This window comes from Mustela nivalis (genome assembly GCF_964662115.1).
Source record: "Mustela nivalis genome assembly, chromosome: 7".
Taxonomy (NCBI): Eukaryota; Metazoa; Chordata; class Mammalia; order Carnivora; family Mustelidae; genus Mustela; species Mustela nivalis.
Window position 1 is genome coordinate 95,961,531 of NC_139026.1, and position 21,869 is coordinate 95,983,399.

The 21,869-nt window shown below is 50.5% G+C and overlaps 2 protein-coding genes across 51 annotated transcripts in view; both read right to left on the reverse strand.

The window, feature by feature from the left end:
- Positions 1 to 3,972: 3,972 nt before the first annotated feature.
- STAC3 (SH3 and cysteine rich domain 3) lies at positions 3,973 to 11,648 on the reverse strand. Its single transcript, XM_082741969.1, has 13 exons — positions 11,524 to 11,648; positions 10,949 to 11,150; positions 10,163 to 10,229; positions 9,624 to 9,891; positions 8,879 to 8,976; positions 8,594 to 8,666; positions 7,597 to 7,694; positions 5,927 to 5,993; positions 5,693 to 5,742; positions 5,311 to 5,396; positions 5,083 to 5,134; positions 4,856 to 4,993; positions 3,973 to 4,424 (listed from the first exon to the last, which is right to left on the reverse strand). The coding sequence occupies exons 3-13, from the start codon at positions 10,226 to 10,228 to the stop codon at positions 4,326 to 4,328; spliced, it is 1,095 nt and encodes a 364-aa protein (XP_082598095.1). The 5' UTR covers position 10,229; positions 10,949 to 11,150; positions 11,524 to 11,648; the 3' UTR covers positions 3,973 to 4,325.
- Positions 11,649 to 13,081: 1,433 nt separating this feature from the next.
- R3HDM2 (R3H domain containing 2) overlaps positions 13,082 to 21,869 on the reverse strand; it is a 164,875-nt gene continuing 156,087 nt past the window's right edge. For all 50 annotated transcript variants that reach the window (XM_082741913.1, XM_082741899.1, XM_082741902.1 and 47 more), the window contains 5 exons: positions 17,096 to 17,265; positions 16,347 to 16,494; positions 15,312 to 15,409; positions 14,889 to 14,973; positions 13,082 to 14,109 (listed from right to left, as the gene is read on the reverse strand). In XM_082741913.1, the coding sequence (XP_082598039.1) occupies positions 13,769 to 14,109; positions 14,889 to 14,973; positions 15,312 to 15,409; positions 16,347 to 16,494; positions 17,096 to 17,265 (842 nt within the window). In that variant the 3' untranslated portion in view covers positions 13,082 to 13,768. The remainder of the gene's footprint in view (positions 14,110 to 14,888; positions 14,974 to 15,311; positions 15,410 to 16,346; positions 16,495 to 17,095; positions 17,266 to 21,869) is intronic.

A 21,869-nucleotide genomic window follows, 5' to 3' on the forward strand; every position in this document is an offset into this window, starting at 1 on the left:
CCCAGTCTCTGGCTGCTCTTTCTGCTTCTTTCTTCTTCCAGCCCTTTCTGTCTACCTCTGTCTCTCTGTGTCTCTGTGTATGTCTGTGTCTCTCTGTTCCTTAACATTCTGGCTGTGTCTGTCTGTCTCTCCCTCTGCAGCTCTACCAGGCTTTGTCCTTCTGTATCTGTTTCTGTGTCTCTCTCTGTTTGTCTCTCCTTCCGTCTACATCTCTCTACCCTCTGCGTCTCTCTTTACAAATGCCTGTCTCTGTCTTTATCTCTTTCTCCCCCTCTCCCATCCCCCATTCTATTCCTATTCTCCAGCTTGCTGTCCCTGGGGGGCTGTAGCAGTCCAACGAGACAGCCTAGAGACACCTCAGGGCACTGCCCGGGGTCTACTTCCCGGTCACCTCCATATGCCCGTCACCTCGGTGTGGACTCCGTCCTCCCTCTGCAGCTGTGGGGCAGGGAGGGGGCGCCCGGGAGGGAAGACACGGTGCCCAGCATCTGCTCTGGAGCCCCGGAGCCCCTGACCCCCTCTGCAGCCATTAAGGGCGCCGGGTCCCGAGGCTCTGAGAGATGATCATGATTGCATCAGCCAGACAGCCGTGGAGCCGGGAGCCGCGCGGCGAGCGAACGAGCGAGACAAAGACGCCCGCGCCATCTGTTTATGCAAAGCGCTCCCCGCCGGGGACCCCGGAGTCCCGGTGCCTCTCCCGGCTCGGGGCACCGGGTTCATGAGCCCGCTCCTGCCCGGCGCCCCCGCTGCGCCGCGGCTCCCCCCTTCCCAGCACCCAGAGGGGCTGTGGGGCGAACGGAACGGAGGGGGGCAGGGGGTGTTGATGTGATTGGAGCGGACGCGGCTGTTTCTTCAATAATGGATGGAGATGATGCGGACGGCGGAGCCAAGCCCGCCCGGAGAGGAGAGAGGAATAGAAATAGGGAGAGGAAGGGGCGGGTGCGGGAGACTCACCCAGGCGCTCCCGCACGCGCGCGCGCGTGCACACACACACACACACACACACACGAGCGCGCGTGTGCGTCACACTGTCATTCGAATACACGCTGTCGCGCGGCTCACACCCAGGCACACGCCCCCGCACTGTCACGGAGATACATACACCTGCAGGCAGAGACGCCAGAGCAACACACACTCACAGGGGTGGCTCTTCCTGATACTCAGATAGGCAGTCCTGCAGGCAGAGACACGCGTAAATGCTCACACTCGGGGCACACCCAAGTGTGAAGATCGCACAAATAGACACGCCAAAGCACCTATGCACACCTAGACACTCGGGGGCTAAGCCAGACAAAAATTATAGAGATTGGGGGGGATGGAGAATGGGGACAAGTCTGACCAATACATACTTAAGGGCACAGACACACACCAGGGTCACACATACCAACTTACACTCACATCTTGTGCTGATATACACATCTCACACACTTGGGGCACAGGCACACACACCAGCGGCACAGCTGAGTGACACCCATAATCTCCAGGGACACAGAGGGACCCCCCACCAACCCCTACACATTCAGAGGTTCACACCCACACAGGAACTGCTGTCTGTGCCCCCTCCCCACCCCCACCCCCCCACCCCGCCCCGTGGTAAAGTGTGGCAGAGGTTGCCGGGGTCCTAGAAGCAGGCCTTATTAGCCTACCCACATAATGAGGTAGTAGTGACAGGAGGTGCCTGGGGCTGTGGACCCTGCTACCCTGCTTGACAGCCTGCTAGCTTCCTTCTAGCCCAGGGTGGGTGGTACAGACCTTGGGCCTCTCGGACAGCAACCAAGCCAGCTGGTCCCAACCCCAGCACTTGGGGAGGGTTAGGGAGCCACCGAGGGACATTGGTGGTTGTATAGGGACTGCCAGGATTACCCACACAGCTGGGAGGCAGATGTTTAAGGGACGGTTGCTCTGCGTTCCCCGTCATTCCCCCGTGTTGCCCAATCTCCCCACTTGTAAGGGGGTACTTTCTTCGCTAAGAGCGGAGTGGGCACTGCAGAGGGGTAGGGTGTGGGTTGTGTCCTGGACCAGGGTAACCTGGCCCCTCCTCCAGTCTGTTTTCAATTCAGTCCATTCCTTGGCCCAGACTTATGACCTTTGCTGCCTGTGGCAACATCATCCATCACCTAGGCGGCCGTTTGTGGGACTGAGGGGCGTTCGGGGCTCACACAGGGTCGCTGTCGCTCCTGCCTCCTTCATGAGTCCTGCTCTCCAGTGGCAGGCCTGGGCTCAACCAGCGGGCAAGTGTTGGGGGGAGGGCGTTGATCATGGGGCTCAATCGCGATACTGGGCCGGAGTCCTCACACCTGGCACCCCAAGCCCCCGTCCTCCGAGCTCCGCGCAGCCGGCCTCCCCGCTCCTCCCGCCCTCCCTCTCTCGGGCCCTTTGCTTAATTTCCTATTAACTGCTGATAAATCCAATTAAACCGCCGCTCTAATTAGGGACAGCTGCCGGCTCCGCGAGGCAGGGGAGGGGGGTGCCCCCCGAGTGTAGAGCGGGGAGAACAGCAGCTCTCTCTGCTTCTCGGCACCCCCACACCAGCATCACCGCCCAATGAGCCAGTAAATTGGTTTTGCTTCTGCATTGTGGGGGGGCCCTCTCGAGGATCTCAGTTTTGAGTCCCCCGGATCTCTCGGATCTCTTGATGAAGAGATGCGACCGAGTCCCCGCACTGGGCCTCCGACCCCCCCATCCCCACCACGCCTTTCTTGGTAGGCGTATCCCGAGGAGGGATGGGGGCAAAAGGCTGTATTTGTGTGTGGTGGTGGAGGGGGGCTGCTTGTGATCTGCTCCTATTCCAGCCCAAGCGTGATTACAGGGGGGCTGCCTGAGTTTTCCTCTATGACCCTGCCGCCGGCCCCCCGGCAAGACAGTCAAGGGCAAAGGGAACAGGAAACCGAACCCGGTTCCGCATAGAGTTTTCCTGTGTGCTTCCCTACCCCCTCCACACCTCAGCCTTCTGGAAGGAAGGGGGGCGCATCCGTCCCGGGCCCTTCTCTTCTCCAGCCCAGCTGAGCCTCTGCCCTCCCCCCGCCAGCAGCAGATGGTGCCCGGGCTCCCGCTGCCAACCTTGCTAGGCGGTGCCAACCTCAGGCCTGGCAGACAACGGGCAGAAGAGGATCTCCTGACTGCCGGGGCTGACCCTCCCCCATCCGCCATCAAGCTCCAGACCCTCGGCCTGCCCTACTCCAGGGACCACCCCAGGCTGCCTCTCACTGGTCCGCTCCCAGGTCCCCAAACTCCTCGTATCCTTCAGCTCCCTTCCCCACACCTTCCCGCTCCCCGCCACCTGCCACCCTGACCGGGGCCGGCACATTTGCATATTTGCATATGCAAACAATAACATTTGCATACGGCGCGCCGCAGGGGGGTCTCCGCGTAAGCCGGTTTGCTGTCTGCCCGGCGCCCTCTCACTCGGTACCTGTCGCAAAGGGCTGGGGCGGGGGCCGCGCGGGAGGGGTTAGGCCCCCCGGCCTCGCTCTCTTGGTTCCCAGAGGACTTGAGGAAGTGTTGCCATGGAGACGGCACGCACCCCACCCCCTCCCAGGCCCAGGGTCTCCGGCACCGTGTCTCAGGTTCTCTCCTTCCGTACCCCCCCACCCCGCCTTCTCCCGCCCCGTCCCTGGCTCTCCAACGGAGATCTTGCATCGCCCCCTGGCGGCCTAGCTCGGCACTGAGCCAGGTTCTGAAACGCAAGGGGGCTGCCCGCGGCTAAATCGCCGAGAGCTAGGGGAACTACCCTGGTGCCAGGTCCTCCTAGCCGCCGCGGCGGGGGGTGGGGGGGGCAGTGACTCCAGTCAGGCTCCCCTTTCTTCACTGACAACACAGACCTCGCCTGGCGGACGCACCTGTCTCCCCATCTCCCACCGGCCTCGGCCCAGGTGGATGTCCGGTTACCCGATGGTAGTGAGCTGACACAGCTGGGGAGGATTCTCCACGGCTTCCTATGCCCTCGACTCGGCCCCCAGTTAAAGAACAAACTTTTCTAACTTTTTTCAAAACTTTAATACAGTCGCAGCGTTCGACAGTTCTCCTCCCACACCCCCGGGGCGCCTCCTGTTGGAGACGCGTTCTTCTTCTTCCAGCTCTCAAGGGCTGGGCCTGAGGAGTTGCCGGTGAGGCGGCTCTGCCCGCCAGGTATCCAAAGCCCGAGGCCGGGGAGGGGGTGGGTGGGCAGGAACCAGTCCCTAACCCGAAGCCCCGTCTAGCTCCGGCGGGCTTTCCCTCCCCTCCCCCAACCAGCATAGTTGCTTTCGCCCCTTTCCTCCCCCAACCTCCACTGGGCCTGCCCAGAATGGGGCCTGGGTATATCCCGTCCGCAGGCGCCGGCACGCCTAAATCTCCTCCAGGAAGTCGGTGGGAAACAGCCCCACCTTGCGGCCGGTGTAGACCTTGACGTAGCCGCCGGCTTCATCTCCTTTCTGGACCACGATCTGAAGGAAGGATTAAAGGTTTAGGGAGGAGAGTGATCCAGGGAAAAGGTGGAAGAGGAGAGTAGGGGAGCCTGGATATATGCAGGCCTATCCTAGCCCTGTTAATGGCTTAAGATCTGCAAGGAGTATGGTTTGCCAAGGAACCTTGGGGCCTGGGGTTGGATTGGGGCACCAGAGCTACCTGGTCAGTTCTACCTACCTACCTACCTATCATCTATCTATATTTATTTTCTATTTTTAAAAGATTTTATTTATTTATTTTAGAGAAAGAGCACAAGCAGGAGGGGCAGAGGGAGAGAGAGAAAGAATCTCAGGTGACTCCACCCTAAGCAGAGTCCACACAGGGCTCAATCTTCCCACCCTGAGATCATGAGCTGAGCAGAAAGCTAGAGGTGGTTGCTGAACCCACTGTGCCACCCAGGAGCCCCTACCTGGTCCTTCTTGAGAGTGATCTGCCCAATTTCCCGGTTTCCCACGAAGGATCTGGTCACGCGGTGCACACGCTCTCCAGACCGGACCCGAATGATGAAGTTTGGAGGGAAGAATCCAACCTTCTCCCCTATTTTCCCCTAGAGGAGATGGTAGGGCGAGTCAGTCGTTCAGTCTCAGATTCTAAAGTCAAGTGATGTCCCACCCTAGCCTGAGCCATTTCTCTTACTCGCCACCACTCCTCATTGGAGTCATCAATGACTGTGATCTTCTCTCCAGGCCTGCGAGAGGAAGGGAGAGGCCTCTGAGATGTAGGGGGCTTACTTACCTATCTGGCCCAGGTCCAGCCCCAACAGGCTCCAAGCCCTGAGTGCCCCCGCTTTCCTTTCCCATTGGGAGCTAGGCTCTCCCCTCTCCACTCCCGGTGCACGCCCATCCCAGTCCTACGGCCTCTCACGGGAAATCCAGATCGTCCTTCTCCAGGGCTTTGAACCGATAAAGAGCCACAAAGTAATGAGACTGCTGGAAGCCAGGCTGCTTGTGCTGGGGGTGAAAGAAGGTGATGAGTCTCTGGGCTCCTCTGTCCCACACTGAGGGGCAGGAGTCCAGGGCAGGGGAATTCTCCAGGCACACAACATTACAACTCTCTTCCAGGTCCCTGAACTATGAGGATTCTGTTGCGTGCATGAATGCACGCATGCATGTGTGTGAAGTGGTGGAGAAGGCAGGTTAAGGGTGATGGGAACCCATGCCCATGTGAGCTTCTGCTGAGGCCATGAGTGGTGTCACACCTGGGTTGGGGAGAGGACTGGGGTCCCTGCAGGGAAAAGGAATCTCACTTTGTCATCAGGTGTCTTCTTTTCAGCCTTCTTATTCCCTTCAGGGTTTCCTGGGATGGGAAACACCAACAAGTTGTCTCTAGCTACTGGAGGGTAGCCCCTCATTCTTTTACTCTTCTGTTGCAGAGCCTCTTTGATCTCCAAACCCGGCATACCTTTTGGCCCTCCATCCTATATCACAACCAAGCCCCTGACCCTACTCCATCTCTAGGGATGGAGGTAGGTAACACTCACCATCCTGGGTTTTGCCTTCCTCTGGTCTGGCAGACTCTGGCTCTTCTTCCATCATGGCTGCTAGAGGCTGGAGGGGGTACCAGAGTTAGGAAGATGCTCTCTTGGGAACCCATGATTGCCCTGGCTCTCCAGCCAGGCCAGCCAACTACAGAATAATAGGATCTCAGGGTTGGAAGAACCCTTGGAGGAAACACCTAGTTCAACCACCAGCCGAATGCCTGAGCTTCCTGTAAAACATTTTGGTAGGTGGACCATCCATATTGTGCTTGAATGTAGCTAATGACAAGAGCTCACGACCTTACAAAGTAAGCTCATGCCATCTGAGGGTAATTCCCTAAATTAAACCTATTCGGTCTCTCTGTAACTTTTAGTAATTGGTCCTGATTTGGCCTCTGGAGCAATATAGAACAAACATAGTCCCCTTGAAGATCTGAGGATAGCTGATCAGTCCCTTCTGTCTCTTCTTCCCTAATTAGTCCCTTCAAATCACCCCCTCCCTCATGATGCTATTTCCAGAATTTTCACTATGTCCATTCTTAAAAATACTCTAGTGTATAAGACCAAAAAAAAAAAAAAATGGGCAGCACAGTTTTTATAATTCCCTTAAGAGAATAGAACCTTAGTGTGCTTGCCTTTCTGGAAGCAGTCACGTCACACTGCTAGGGCCTTGTAAATCATAGTTCATTCTACAGAAATCTCTAATTTGCACCCAACCTCCATATCAATGACTCTGAGGCCAATCCCTAGTTCTGTTTTTGTGCAGTTGATTTTTTTTGATCCAAGAACAGGCATATACATTTTTCCTTACAAAATTTCAAATGACTGGTTTGGGGCTTTTCTTCTAGTCTGTAAGATATTTAAATATACTTTTTTTGTGTGTATAGGTTTTCCCTCCTAGGTTTCCCACAAACTTCAGGGATAATGCCATTTATATTTTCATTTGTATCAGTGAGAAAAATCTCCATAGGTGAGGACCGAGGACCAAATCATGTTATAAGGTATCAGAAATCTCCGTCTAGCTAGACACTCCCTAAAGGACCTGAATCCTTCGGGCACAGTCATTCATCCAATTTTAGGGCTCCATCTAACTGTTATCCACATCAGTCCATCCTGGTTATCCAGAAAGCTGTAACGATATGCTAAAAAATTCTTTGCCAAACTGAATGCAAGTCTATGGCATTACCAATCTAGTAACCCTAATACAAAAGGAAATGAAGTTACTTTTGGCTGCTAGTCTGGTGCCTCAGTTTCCTTGTCTGTAGGGTAATTGAGTCAGACAAGATGATATTCATGGATCCTTCATGGATCTTCATGGTCCCTTCATGGCTCTAGAATTCTAATTACTTGGCATGATATATTTGCTTCCCCAAATCCAAAAGTATGGCTCTTGCCTCTTTTCAGCAATGCTGGCAGTCTGGGACCTAGGCTTCAGTGGATTACGGTGCTTAATCTGACAATTTCAGAAGGGAGTTTCTGGAGAAAGTACATGCTATGGCAGGAGTTCTCAATCTGAAGCCCTCTGATATTATATGCAAAAATTGTCTGTTGAGTTATGTTTCACTTTAGGGGAAGAGAATCCCTGGCTTCTGTCTGCTTTCCAGAGAGGAGAGAGGACTTGCTGCTCCAGGGAATCTCTCAGAGGGACCTCAGAAGGAAAATATGGTGCTCACATTTTTCTTATCTGCCTGGCCCTTCTTCCGTTCCTTGTTTGCCATGATCACCCCAGTGCGCAGGGTTTCAAACACAGGATCATTGTGATTAGCAGCAGCTAGTGGGAATGGGAAGAAGAAAGAAGCCATTACTGTGGAGGAAACAGAGACCTTCTAAATAAGGGAGAAATGGGGGGATGGAGTAGATGGATACGTGTGTGTGTGTGTGTGTGTGTGTGTGTGTGTGTGTGTGTGTAGAATTAGGGTAGGGTCAGCTGGGCATATCTAAGTCATCAATCTATAAAGAGCTCTAAAAACATCACTGGAAATGTCATGTGATGGAGAAAAATACTTAACAGCACTCCTTCCAGGCAGAGCACTTGTTGGAAAGACAACTGTGCGACTAAGTTGTCTGGGAGTTGGGGAATGCTCACAATCACTATTCTCCTTCTAAGGAGAGTGGTCCTTCAACTGTTGGCTTTTGTCCCATTGAGTGGCATGTGCAAGCTGGGGGCTGCCACCAGTGGGTTCTTCTTTTTCCCACCCATGCTCCTCATAAAGTTCAGCCTCTCCTCCAAATAAATGTTGAGTAAATTGTCAATGAATTTGTTTGTAAGGGGCACCAAATTATGAATCTGCCCAGGATGCCCACAGCTCTTGGTCTAGCCCTGAGGTTGGTATTACTCTGTATCAAGGATGAGGACAGTCAAGAATCCTCGTTCTTGCTCAGAAATAGTTTTATATATGAAGAGCCCAGATTTTGAAGCTAGGCAGATGAAAGTTTCAGTCTTGGCTCTCTGCCTCTTGCTAGCTGTGTGGAGCCCTCACTAAATCTTATCTCCCTCAGCTATCAAACAGGAATATTGACTCTGTATTCAAGTTGGCTAAAATATTGGGATGAGAGAAAACCATGGGAAACAGAATCTTTCTATTTCAGAATTTGGCTTCCAAATCTAGAAGTGGTGCTGGAGCCATGTCTAGCTTGCCCTTGCCCTCGGGTCCCACATGGAGCACTTACAGAGATCTTTGACACAAGCGTACTGCTGGTTGCTGTAGAGTGGGGAGCTATAGGCCCGATGGAAACCAGGGGGCTGTAGGATGGGATGGGAGAAAGCATTAGAGACAGCAGGGTATGACCCACAACCCCATCTCTCCCATGAGCGCAATCCCTTCTTAGAGTAAGAAACAGGTTGAGAAGGAAAAAGCAGGGAAATGGATGTGATGACTTGGGAGGGACTGGAAGAGGGGAGCTTGGCTATGCGTTCTCTCCTTTCTACTTCCTCACTTCCCAGAGCCTACTCACGATCTTGCCGAAACATCTCTGCATCTCCACGTAGGACTGACAGTGCTCGTGAATGTTAGTTTTGCAGTTCTTACAGCGAAGCCCAAATTTGTTGTTGACTTGGGAGAGGGAAGAACATTTGGGTGAGGTTCTTGATCTCCCCTTCCCTTTGTAGCAGTGCTGCTGCTCTAGCTCTCAGGTCCCTTTCCTTTCTAGGACCCAACACTATCAGTTTCTAATAGTGTTGTTTTTATTTTTTAAAGATTATTTATTTATTTGAGAGAGAGTGAGTGCCCACAAGTGGGGGAGGAGCAGAGGGAGAAGGACAAGCTGACTCCCTGCTGAGCACGGTGCCCCATTTGGGGCTCGGACTCAAGACCCTGAGATCAAGACCTGAGCTGAAATCAAGAGTTGGATACTAACCATCTGAGCCCCCCAGGTGCCCCTTCAATAGTGTTTTCTTTTTAAGATTTTATATATTTATTTGAGAGCTAGAGATCACAGAGGGAGAGGGAGAGAGAAGCAAACTACCTGCTGAGTAGAAAGCCTGACTCTGGACTTGATTCTCCCAGACCCTGAGACCATGACCTGAGCCGAGGGCAGAACTTTAACCCAGGGAGCCGCCCCCAGGCGCCCCACTGATAGTGTTTTCTTAAAGCCACCTCTTGCCACAGCCTGTCTGCCATACAAATGCTTCTCTCCTGTGCCTGTTCCCCCACCTCCTGTCTTCAACATCACGCTCTCTCCACTTCCCTTCGTGACTCACGCACAATCATCCGGGCACAGACATCACAGAACTTGGGCTTCTTGAAGAAATGATCTTTGAATTTGTGAGGCTTGTCATTGACAAGTTTAGGAGGTTCTGGGGGGGGCTCCTCCTCCTCCTCTTCTTCTTCCTCTTCTTCCTCATAGATGTAGTAGATGGGCCCCCCACCAGCTCCCACTGCCTCCCCATTGGCCTGGGGCTCTGGGGGAAGCTCCATTTCCTTTGTTCCCCGAGACTCCTTCCTGAATAACTGCTTCAGCCGCTGTAGCTGAGGGAGGAAGAGGATGGGGGAGGGGAGGAAACCCAAAATTAAAAGAACTGTCATGCTCTCTAGAGCAGGTAAGGCTGAAGCTAACTAAACATTTTTCTAGTGTGGGCAAGGGGCACCCCCCAGGATTAGGAGTATTGGGGGCTACACGTGCTGGCTAGCATTCTGATGACGGAGGAGTCACATTCAAGTGAGATCATTTCAAGCATTCTTCAAGGGCTGTGGTGGCTTCCCAGCTCCCCACACCCGGGGGTCCCAGGCCCAGACTCACCCCACTTTGCCGAGTCTCTCCTGGCAAGGAGGGCTTAGGGGACTCCAGCACCTCCTTTTCTGTCATCCTGCAAGAGGTTGGACCCCACTATTAAATCTAATCCCTGTCACTCTTCCTGTCCTAATTCTTGTCCCTCATTGCAGGGTGGTCCTTGAGTGGCCTTTGGGAGAAATTTGGTTAAACAGAAATCCTTTCACAGGCTTATGGACAGAAAGATTCCATGGAGGTCCAGAGAAAAGCGCAACAGACTAAAGAACTTTCCAACTGGTTCCTCAAACTGATACCAAACCTTCCCCACCCTGAGGGGTAACCTGAGTTTCCAGCCCCAATATAGCGCTCAAAGCTACATGGTTTAGAGATTTGCCTAGTTTGTTTCTCCTGGGAATCTGTGGGCAAGGGAGAGGTGACATACACCCTTCCAGATTCCCTTTCTTGAAGAGGTTCAATGTGTGTCCAGAAGCATGCTTGGAGGGATGGGCTGGGGACATTTGTTCACCCCTACCCCTTTCTTGAGTCCCAGGGGCCCAGGGCCTAGTTCCCAGCCTGCTTCAGTCCTTGGCTATTTTAAGTTTTCAGAGTAATATGAGCCTTTCCTTCCCTTACTACTCCATTCCCTTGACCCCACCCCCACCCCACCCTCCAATCCTCGCTCTTGTCCTGGAGTCATACTTTCACTCCTAAAACCCTAACTACTCACAGGCCAAACTGAAGACACTGAAGGCTACAGATTGGGGAAGTTGCGGGGAGCAGTTCTGGCAATGGACAGAGGATGAAGAGGCAACTTACGTTTGGGATTCCCTAAGTCAGTCCACAGTCTGTGGAGGGAAGAGGGAGCCCCTGGGGTCTTGATGGTGGTGCTGGGGGAGGACTGGTCCTCTTCCTTGGGGGCTAAGCCCCCCCAGTACCCTCTGTACTCACACCGGCTACCCAGACGTTATTTGTAGACCTCCCAGTCTCTCGCCTTGGTGTCAGAGCTGAAATGACAGGGCTGGAGGAAAGTGGACAGCTGAGTGACACAGCTGACACAGAGAAATTGGACACGGGGAGGTCTGGGCTGGGCTGGACCCTAACTCCTCCCATCCCCCAGAGCTGCTACGCCCTGGTTTTTTATCTATGGTATACAGGTCAGTCCTGGCTGAATTCAAGAAGGGACAGTGTTTATGCCGCATACTCATTCAGGTGATTTTGGATGACAGAAGGTATAGATCAAATTGTACAGTTTTCCCCAAGGTCCAAACACCTCTCCAATTCTACCTTCCCTGGACCTACTTTAGGAACTAGCTTTTGATTTTTTCAGCCGCTGTCTTCCCGTGGCCCTGTGTTTTCATACCCACAAACACTGATCTAACTCTACTTCAAACCTTTAGGAAGCCAAGGGCCAGGAACTGGTGAAGAAAGGAAAATTTCAATTCTCCGAGGTTTCCTATCAGCCAGACTAGATTGCATCCTTATCCACGGGTAGCTGAAAGGGTACCTCGCTGCCATCCTGAAAGGGAGTGAAGAACATGCATAGCACTGCTTTATTCCCTCCAGTGTGCCCAGGAATATCCTCCCATCATCCCCCATTCTAAAATCTTGTCCTCAGGGTAAAGAGAAATCTAAGAGCTACTGAAAAAAATCCAGCCTGGGATTTCTGAGAGGCTCTGGGGGAGTGCAGTGATGGTCAGGTAGAGATGGTATCATTCCCACTGGACAGAAGGCAGTTACCACACAGAGGGGTTTTATCTTCTCTAAGTAATGTCTGCCTCCCCGCGAGGACTGAAAACTTTTGAGGTAAGACAGCTATGCCCCACACTTCTGAAATCATTCTGATTCCCTGATTCCGTCTCCCTCATCTGACGCCCCGATATATGAACTTATGGGTCAGTGAGGTATCTAGCATTCTTATCTCACAGGGATGCAGCCTTCTACTCTGGGCTGTGACATGGCTGAAAGAGAAGATACTCCCATCTCAGAGGACAGCCATTTGGATGTAGTCATGTAGTGCTGCTTTATCCCTTGTATCTGTAAGAAGTAAAGGATTACGTTGGAGGTTGGGTCAGACAAGCCTCAGAGGAGCCTGGCTAGAGATACTGCTACCCAGACCCAAGAGATTTCCAGGGTAATGTGCTTTGTCATTTCTGTCACTGCTCTTTTTTTCCTTAAGGGGTGGGTGAGATTGAATAGGGGTTGCTGGATGGCTCCTAATGGCTCCGGTCTGTCAGGCTGTGCAACAAGAGGGCAGAGAGAGGAAAAGCTCCATCCATGCAGAGTGGGGGAATGTCTGCTTTTCACCTTTCTTCAGTTGTACAGGACAGGGACTGCTGAGCGTGCCTGGATAATATGGCATCTTGGCACTGCAAGTTCAATTGATGGACCTTTTACCCTAAAAAACACCCACTTCTGTCCTGCCACGCAGAACACAATGGCTTTCGTTTTAAAGAAAGACCCAACTCCTCCAGCCCTGAAGAGTTTCCAAAAGATCAGATTCTGGACATGTATGAAGCCACCATCTCAACCCAGTTTTGGACCTCACTCACCCCTCTCCAGACAAGAGGACCCTAAATGAGTATCACAGAATTAACACAGTGAAGGAACCTCAGAGGTAACCTAGTTAGTCCAAGTCTCTTATTTTACTAATAAGGACTCAGAGGTCTGGAGTTGAGAACTGATGTGCTTGATGAAACCACACTTATTGAAAGAGTGGGGGGGAGCCCAGAACAAAGGTCCCACTGGTGACCCAGCCATCTCTCCAAATATTATGGGCAAGGAGGAGAATGGAATGAGGGAATACTGTTAGCAAGGTACGTGTACATATGCCAGCTAGGAAAAGCCATCCCAACCTATATGCGATCCCTCTAATAGCTGTGGAACTGTACATACTCAGGACCTCCAACCCCTACCCACACGAGGGCAGCAACAGAGAAACAGGGACTGACGTCCAGTGACAGATTTTTTTTTTTTTATATTTAAAAACAAAATCAACCTCCCCCCAAGTAACCCCCCAAACAAACAAAAAATCAGATTAAATAAAATTTACAGTGAATATACCCAGCAAACATCTGTATGTGCAATTAAATACTGTCTGTTACTGTGGCACAAACCTCAAACAAACAATATACAAGTGTTCTGGGAGGTGGGGGGAGGCCTAAGTTTTAACTCTTTGGGGTTTGGGGAGACAAGATGGGGGAAGTGAGAGAAAGGGGAAATCAATTTTGCTTTTCTTAATTCTGTCCATATAAATATATTCATAAAGACCAGAAATGAAAAGGGAGCTTGGGATGGTAAGGAGATCGAATAGGGGAGTGTGGGACCCTTCCAAATCTACCTGACCAAAAAAATATGAAAAAAATTAATTTCATGGTGGGAGAAGAGATAAAAAATGGCAGAAGAGGATGGGAAGGAGAGGGAAGCAAGGAGGGGCCAACTGGGGAAAAAGAGGGGACCCATGGCAGGGGAGCGAGAAGGAGTCCAGTGCCAGTGTGTCTGTTCCATCTTCATCCCCACTGTCTTAGGCTCCAGTTCAGTGTCTGTCACCTTCCTTTCTGCCTCTGTCCGTGGTCTGTAAGGATCCCTCGGCCCCCCTCCCCCATGCCCCCACTGCGCTGGTGCCTTCCCCTTCTCTGTTTATTGGGAGCTGGCTCGCTCCAGGATCCTCAGGTCATAGTTCTTTTTGGCCACTCGAAGTTTGAAGCGACTCACAGAGTTGTTGAGGCGAAGGGAGGCATTCTGGGCAGCCAGCGGGCTGGGAAACACAGCCACGATGGTGTACAAGGCAGCGAGGTCTGCATGGCGGCCGTTCTCAGCAGTCCCACCGTTGTCCCCCCCACCCCCGCCAGGCAGCCCCTGAGCATCCTTGAGCCACTGGATCTTGGCGCCAGACATGGCAAGCTGAGTGAAGAGTTTGTCCGCTTCTGTCCGAGTGATGCCCTCAGGGAGATCTGTCACCTCCAGCACCCGGCCCAAGACTAAAAGGGGAGGAGAAATGACATGGTTATGAGAGGACTAGTGAGCTCCCTGCAGAGAATTCTGTAGCCGAATCAAGTCTATTGACAGTGTCCTCAAGTGCCTGGCCTCACCCACCTTCCCCAAACCAGTGCAACACCCCACCATCTAGGCATCTAGGAGAAACAAAGAAAACTTTTCTTCTCTTAGACCAAGAAGAAACTGGGGGTCAGAATCCCAGATTTCTTCAGATCTGGAGACCTACACCTCATTTCTTGTGCCAAGTCAGTAGCCCAATCTGAAATATATCCCAGTCATCCCCTTCCCAGAGATCCCTCTTCCTTATCATCTAGGGAAGTCCATTTCCCTGCCTTTCCTTGTTTAGCAAACCCCTCCAAATAGGGGTAACCTGAGAGATCTTGTATGCCTAGTGGGGAAGGCCTGCAGGGGGTTACTCTCCCACATTCTCTTGTCGAGCTTCTGCTGAAGGACTAGGAGAACTACCAAGGCAGACATCCTAGATTGGGGTCAGGACCACTCCCACAAGACTCTCCTGTTAATAGGCTCAGCACCCCCAGCCATTGTATTATACTCAGTTTTTACCATCACCTTTTCCAAGACCTGAAATGGCCTGATAAGTACTGAGACACTTTAGTTCTCCAGTTTCTCCTTGCTCTTGAGTACAAAAGGGTCCTATTTCTACTCCACATCCTAAACTGGCTTTTCTCACTCATCCTAGGCTAGTAATGCAGGCTGGAGGGATGAGCACCTTCACTTGGAGATTCAGCATTTTGTCACTCACCGACATCTGTTGTCCCCAGGTCAGTGGAGGCAGATTTGAGTGCTTGTCTTTTGCTCCGGTTTCCATGCTTTAATCCACTCTGTCCCTTCAACATTTCAAAGATAACTCTTACCCCAGGTAAACAACATTGACTGCCTTGCATCCTAATGTCTGTCTGAAAGATTAAGGAGCGGCACCTGACCCTGAGGATCTTGCCCAACCAGGCAGGCAGACTGGCCAGAGTGGCCACTGAGAAACAGAGTCCTTCCCCCTTGGCACTGGGGTCAGGTGGGAAGAATGAGTATGGGAGAGGGGTAAGTTCCCTCCCACTTTATTCATTCTCAATGTGCTATCTATCGCCTGGGTCCATGCCACTGGTTGAGGTGGACGGCTCAGAGATAGGGGCCTGGATGAGAAGAGGGATTTGATGGTGGACACCCTTACCTGGTGTACCGTGTAAGTTGACTGGCCATGGAGCAAGGGAGGGCAGATAGACAGATTGTACTGCAATGGCTGGCCCAAGAGGGAGTAGCGCCCATCACCTAGGGAGAAAGGACAGATGGTTTTCTGGGAATTAGAACTTCATGATATAACTTTCATGAGACTTCAGGGGGTTTTGGAGATAGATGACAACAATGCATACTTTTCCTACTTTTTCTATGATAGGAGTGCCCAGGTGACTGACTAAAGAGTTGTCTCTCTTCCTAAACCCCACGGCTGTCAGCTGTATCTCAGGCAAATGAGGCTTTTAAGTTCCCTCACCCTTGAAGAAGGGCTCTGTCCACTGCAGACAAAAGACCCTGGGGGAAACCTACAGACCCTTATGAATGTCTTTCCTTCTTTCCTTCCTTTCTTCCTCCCTCCTCCCTCCCCCTTTTTAAAAAAAGTAATCTCTATGTCCAACGTGGAGCTTGAGCTCACAACTCTGAGATCAAGAGTCATATGCTCTACCGCCTGAGCCAGCCCAGTGCCCCGAATTTCTTATATAGATCCTCCTACCCCAAGTCCAGGGCTCAAGTGTCTGACTTCTGTTGAGTGGCAATATAGTGAGTGGATAAGAACACAGGCTTGGAGCCAAACCGCCTAGGTTCAAATCCTGGCTCTGTGACTGGAAATGAGAGCTTGGGTACTTTTTCTATTCATCAGTGTTGAAGGTTGAGTGAATACAAGACACGCAAAGCACTTACAGTCATGCTTTATACACAGTAAGCACCATAAGTGTTACTTTATTGTTGATAAATGCTAGATTTCAGAGCACTCTGAAGTTTTTAAACCATATTCTCATCTGGTTTTCACTACTGCTGCAACAGCCAAGACAGAAACAGATAAAATTATTTCCATCTTATTTGGATCAATCCCATTTTATAGATTAGGAAACTGAGGTCTGCTTCCAAGCTTAAGTACCACACTATCACCTGGGTCTTCCCACTTGGGAATGGGCTGTAAAGGGCAGCAGCCAGCCCTATTCTAACCCCTTACCCTGTGCTGGACCCCCAGGCCGGGGAAACTGTGTGAGGACAGGAAGGGGACTGAGTCCTGTGCAGACATTGCTGAGACTGGTGACAGGAGAGGGTGCTGGAGACTGGGTAGGAGATGTGACAGGGCTGCTGCTCATTTGAGTGCTGGCCTGTGGAAGAGAGAGGCACACATATCATACATACAGCAAATATGACCCTCTGGATATTCCTATGGCTTGGCTTAAAATTCATCTCACTCAGAAAACTTCTCTTGCAGAGCTTTGTCAAAGTCAGATTGCTCCTTCCAACAGCCCCCATAGTCCCTAATTAATGTGTATTAATAATTAATGTATTTTGTTAAAATTTTTTTTATTTATTTGAGAGAGAGAGGGAGAGTGAGTGTGGAGTAGGGAGGAGGAGAGGGAGAGAAGTACAGAATCTCAAGTAGACTCTGCTGAACTCAGAGCCCCATGATCCTGAGATCATGACCTGAGCCAAAATCAAGAGTCAGATACTTAATGGACTGAGTCATGCCGGTGCCCCGATCTGTATTATTTTAATATATATTTTTTGACACAGTGTTTTAAGTATGTGTCCCTTAGAGCTTAGGTTCCTTGCAAGCAGATGCTCTCCTCTATTTCTAATGATTCCCCCCGAAGAGTACCCAGGGAAATGCAAGTAGAAGAGGCTGCTCACTCAATGGCAAAAATTATTCTCCAAGAAGAATCTGGTCTCCTCCTTGCCAAGACAATGCTGGGCTGCAGGACTCACCTGGGGGTTACTCTCAGGATTGTATAGGTCTGCGGGTTTCTGCCCACGCTGGTCCATGCTGTAATATTTACAGTGACTCCACTGGACCATGGATGGGTTCTGGGGAGGCTGGGGTCCATTAGGGACATTCAGCTGCATGACCACCACGCCTGGTCCAGAAGGTGACACTCCTGAGTCGCAGGAAGAAAGGAATTAGTTGTCAACTCAAACTGTATTTTGACTTTCCGACTAACCCTGAGTGTGAAAGCCAGTAAGCAATCTACCCACTCGCCTCAGGGTCACTTAAACTGTGTCTTGTCAGGAATCTGAGATAGTTGCTGATTTAGTGTCTGACTCCCCTCTCCCCAAACCAGTGAAAAGTGTAAGTGGAAGAGACATGGGTCCCATGGCCTTCACCTGGTGAGGGGCACTTTGGTATGCTTGGCAGAAAACTACTTCATTCTGTCAAAGTTGGGTATTACCAAATGCCCAGGTCAGATTGCTTAAATGTCTGGGCAAGGTATAGGTCCAGCCTGGGGCTTGGGCCAGGGCTGCAGGCATGTGTAGGCTTTTCTGGTAATGGCTGCAGATAGGTCAGTGATCTCTGGTTGCTCTGGAGAAGATGAGTGCACACCGCTACCCTAAGCCAGGCCAATAACTGCTTGAAGTGGGAATGGCTGTATGTCATATTTGGGAAAGGACAAAATAATTCAAGGTGCTGAGGCATAGGGATTGTGTAGGGGAAGTAGGAGATGAGATATGTTCATTCATTTACTCAGCATTTACTGAACATTTATTATGTGCCAGTTCCTACGCTGGGTACTCAAGGAGTACAACAAACAAAAGTGTCCTTGCCCTTACAGGATGGACAGTCTATCAGGGAGTCACATGTTAAGCCAACAGCTAGTGTCAGAGTTTGAAGCACTTTCTAGTAAGGATCTTTATCCTGTAGGTGTTGGGAACAGAACTCCATAAAGCTAACTCAAGTGGCTGGATGGAAAACGGCTGAAGGGTGGAGGGACCAGAGGCAGGAAGACGGATTAGAAAGCCACAGAAAAAAGAAAGATGATGTTCTGAATTAGAGCTGTGACGGCGGCAACTGAGTGGGAGGGTCAGACTCTCTGAAGGTTTCGCTGACAGGCTCAGACGACTGGATGTGATCCTGAGGTTTTAGCACAGACAACCATGGATAGCCTTACCCTGTCACAAGCTGGGGGAAGCAAAGAGCTCAGTGTAAAAGAACATTAAGTCCTGAATCATCTTCACGGTGAAAAGCAAGGTATGGGACCAGGGAGAAGCAGTCTGAATGACAGTCCCTGCTGGAAGGGACGGACAGGAGCTCTGCTTCCCCACAGGGGACTGTCCAGCCAGAGCATCTGCTCTTGACCTCTGAGGTGAGATCTCTGATGGGGGACAGGATAAGTCCATGTGTGTGTGGCAGAAGAGAAATGGGACTGGGTGGCTAGCCTGAAAACCTGCCGCAGTGCTGCCACTGTCATGGCTCAGTGCTCTGAGGTTGCCACTGCTGCCGTTGTCACACTGCTTCCTGGGACGGAAAATGCTGCAGCCTCTGCCCTGGGCACCAGTCATGCTGAGAAGTGAGCATGATTGCTTTTCTCAGGTAGCATCGGTCAAAGGGAAGGAAAAGAAGCGGCGGGAGGCCTGAGAGAGCAGCTCTGGAGACACAGCATCTGTTGTGCCCTATTCTCTAGTCAATTTGTGGCCCCCACCCTCTGGGTTCATCTAATCAGAGAGCACAAATACTCAGAGCGACAGGCTCGCCTCTCCCCATCCTCTGCCACAGGGGACAGGGTATTCATCAGCATGGCTTGTAGAAGGGCCACCAGAAAATCGAATAGTTGTGGAGTGTCATACATTTAACAACTCCCCCCTTACGATAGTTGCTCTGGGCATTTTCTTTCCCCATCCAAAGAGCCCCACCTGCTCCAACATCCTCTACCAACAAAATTGCAATTGACCTTATTCAAACACCTCATTGCTACCTGAGGGGGCCAACGCAAAAATAATCAAATCTACAGCTTTCTAGAAGGCAGCTCATAATCTGAGCCTAGTGCCTCAGGCCAAGAAAGGGTGGGGGAAACATGTGAGTGTGTAGGGTATGGGCATAAGCAAGGCAGTGGAAGCTCTTTCTAATACCAACATGTAGCCATAAGGAGATATTAGAGGGCTCAAGGGGAGGGGGAAAGAGAACAAAGTCTTCATATTATTTTCTCTGATCCCGACAAAACCAAAGCTAAGGTTTCAGTCCCAGCCTTGGTCCTCCTCACACTAAGCCCTCCCCCGCTGGCCTGGAGCATTGTTCTTTCACTGAGCCAGGACACATAGCATTACACCGCCCATGAGCTGATTTTTATGCTTCTCTTCCTCAAGCCAAAAGCAGGTGGCATCCGTTAACAGCTGAACTGTCGCTACTTCTTAATGGACGTGGCAATAAAAAAAAAAAGAAAGAAAGAAAGAAGAGAAAAACCACCTCACTACCTAGTGACAGCACTTCCATGTAATCAGGTTGGGGGAAGGAGCCTGGGTTGAAGCAGGAAGGGGGAGAAGGGGGTTGAATAAGGAAATCAATTTCAGCCTGAAAGCTCTGAAAGGAGAGGGGACGTGTGAATGGCTTTTTAAGTGGCATCATTAAACCTGGGCAAAAAGGTCGATTGGGCAGAGCAAACCGCATAAATACAAACAGATGACATTTATGTCTAGCAGAATTGGTTTTTGTTTAGTTGTTGTTTTTTTTTTTTTCCTAAATCACTGAGATAGAAGACTGATAAGGCTTCTTCCTTACCATGAGGAATCAAATCTATGGAAAGGAATGTCCAGAAAAGTAATATCCACAGGCATCTTTCCCATATTACAGGATACAATCCAATAGTATCTTAGTGTTTTTCTCCTTTTTGGGGGAAGGAAAGGAATATCTTCAGTGAGTGGGAGAGGAAAGTGTTTGTCTTGCTTTGGAATTCCCTCCGCTACAAAATGAGCAGTAAGTCTGTGAGAGGCTATCTCTGTACATATGTCACTCCGGCCAAGGCGCTGTGTCACTGTGAGCGGGGAGTCTGTGTGTATCACTGCCATTTCATGTCTGTGTGCCTCCTCCGCAGACAAGCTCCTCTGGAGAAACCTCAAGGGGCCATGGGCCATCATATCAGTGGGAAGAAAAGTGTTTCCTGGGGTTATAGTGCTGTCTAATATCACAGTGGAGGAATTAAGGTCTAGGCCTGGGGGTACAATGGACAACTACAAAAATGTATTAATAAGCCTGAACAGTTGTTCCAGGAACAGCCAATCTTAATCCCTGCCTTTATTTTTGGAAAAGTGACCATGTTGCTACATGGGAGAAGGGCGGGTAAATGTCCTCTGAAGGTGACATAGCAGCCCTTGTGGGCTATGCAGGCTTTCTATCTTCCCAGTAAAGGGTAAACTGGAAAGGAAGGAAGAAGCAGCACTTGTTTTTTATTTCCAGCTCCTCTTATAATTCCAAAAGCAGAGACTGAAGACTTTTAAAATCAATGATATGGTGAATATGGTCTCTTAGGTGACATGGGTGGAACAGAGGGTCCCATCACCTAGGAAAAGAACAAGGGATCAGTCAGAAAAGCCTAAGATCCATCAATCAGGGCAGTTTGGAAGAAAGGACATATAACAGAAGATTCTGAAGTAAGGGAGCTAGAAGATAAAGAGGGCTTCATCCGTTTCTATTGATTTGGGAAGAGCAGAGATGACCTCCTTTCAATCCCAGCCCAGACCTCTAGTGCTGCCAACTTTCAGAAAAAGAGCTGTTCCAGTTTGCTTAACCCAGCATTAAGTCCGGAGTAAGTGGTGAAAAATTCTTCTCACTTGCTTTGTTTTGGATTTGAAGACCTTGTATTTGAAGATGAAGAGATACAACCACAGAGACCCAATACATACACTGAGATACCACTAAGGATTCACATAAAAATGCACATACAAATAATCCCATATGCACATGCCCGTACTTGTTTTAACAAACAAGAGAGAAAATGCCCTGGAGTAGCAACCACCACCAGAGGCTACAGGGGTTCTTGGAGCTGGTTTCTACAATTTCCATATCCCGCTGGGAATTTCAAGATCAAGTGCCCCTGGTGGACACTAGGAGAAAAAGCTAGAGAGACCAGTAACGTAATAAAAGGGGAAAGGCTGTTGAATTTAAAACCTCTCACCCTGTGAGACAGCCATGTTTGGTCTGAATGAAGGGAGAAGTCATTGCTCCTTGAAGGTAAGAACTGATCATGTCTTATGAACAAGACTAATTCTGGAATCCACTCCACAGCATTTAACTAACACCAGAGTGCAAAAACTCCTAGGTGAAAACCTTATTTCTAAAATGGGGAAAACTGTCAAAATACTTCCTTCTCACCAGAAGAGGGCACGCTGATATTCCCACAACAGAGGGAAATGGGAATGTCTGGAGACTGCATTAAGACCTCTCGGGGCGCCTGGGTGGCTCAGTGAGTTAAAGCCTCTGCCTTTGGCTCAGGTCATGATCTCAGGGTCCTGGGATCAAGCCTCACTTGTGATCTCTCTGTCAAATAAATCTTTAAAAAAAAAAAAAAAAAGATAACACCTTTCAACCCTCTCCCCCCGCCAGGCTGGAGAACCTCTAAAGCTGCTTTAGCTGCAGTGTAATGCTATGCCAGAGTGGGGTGAAAGGGCTACAAACAAGGGTGTTGGGAGAATTCCTGGCAAAGGCGGAAAGTGAGAGGCTGCGTGGCATCAGCCTATTCACCTGACAGTGGCTGCTTCAAAGATGGTCTTTAGC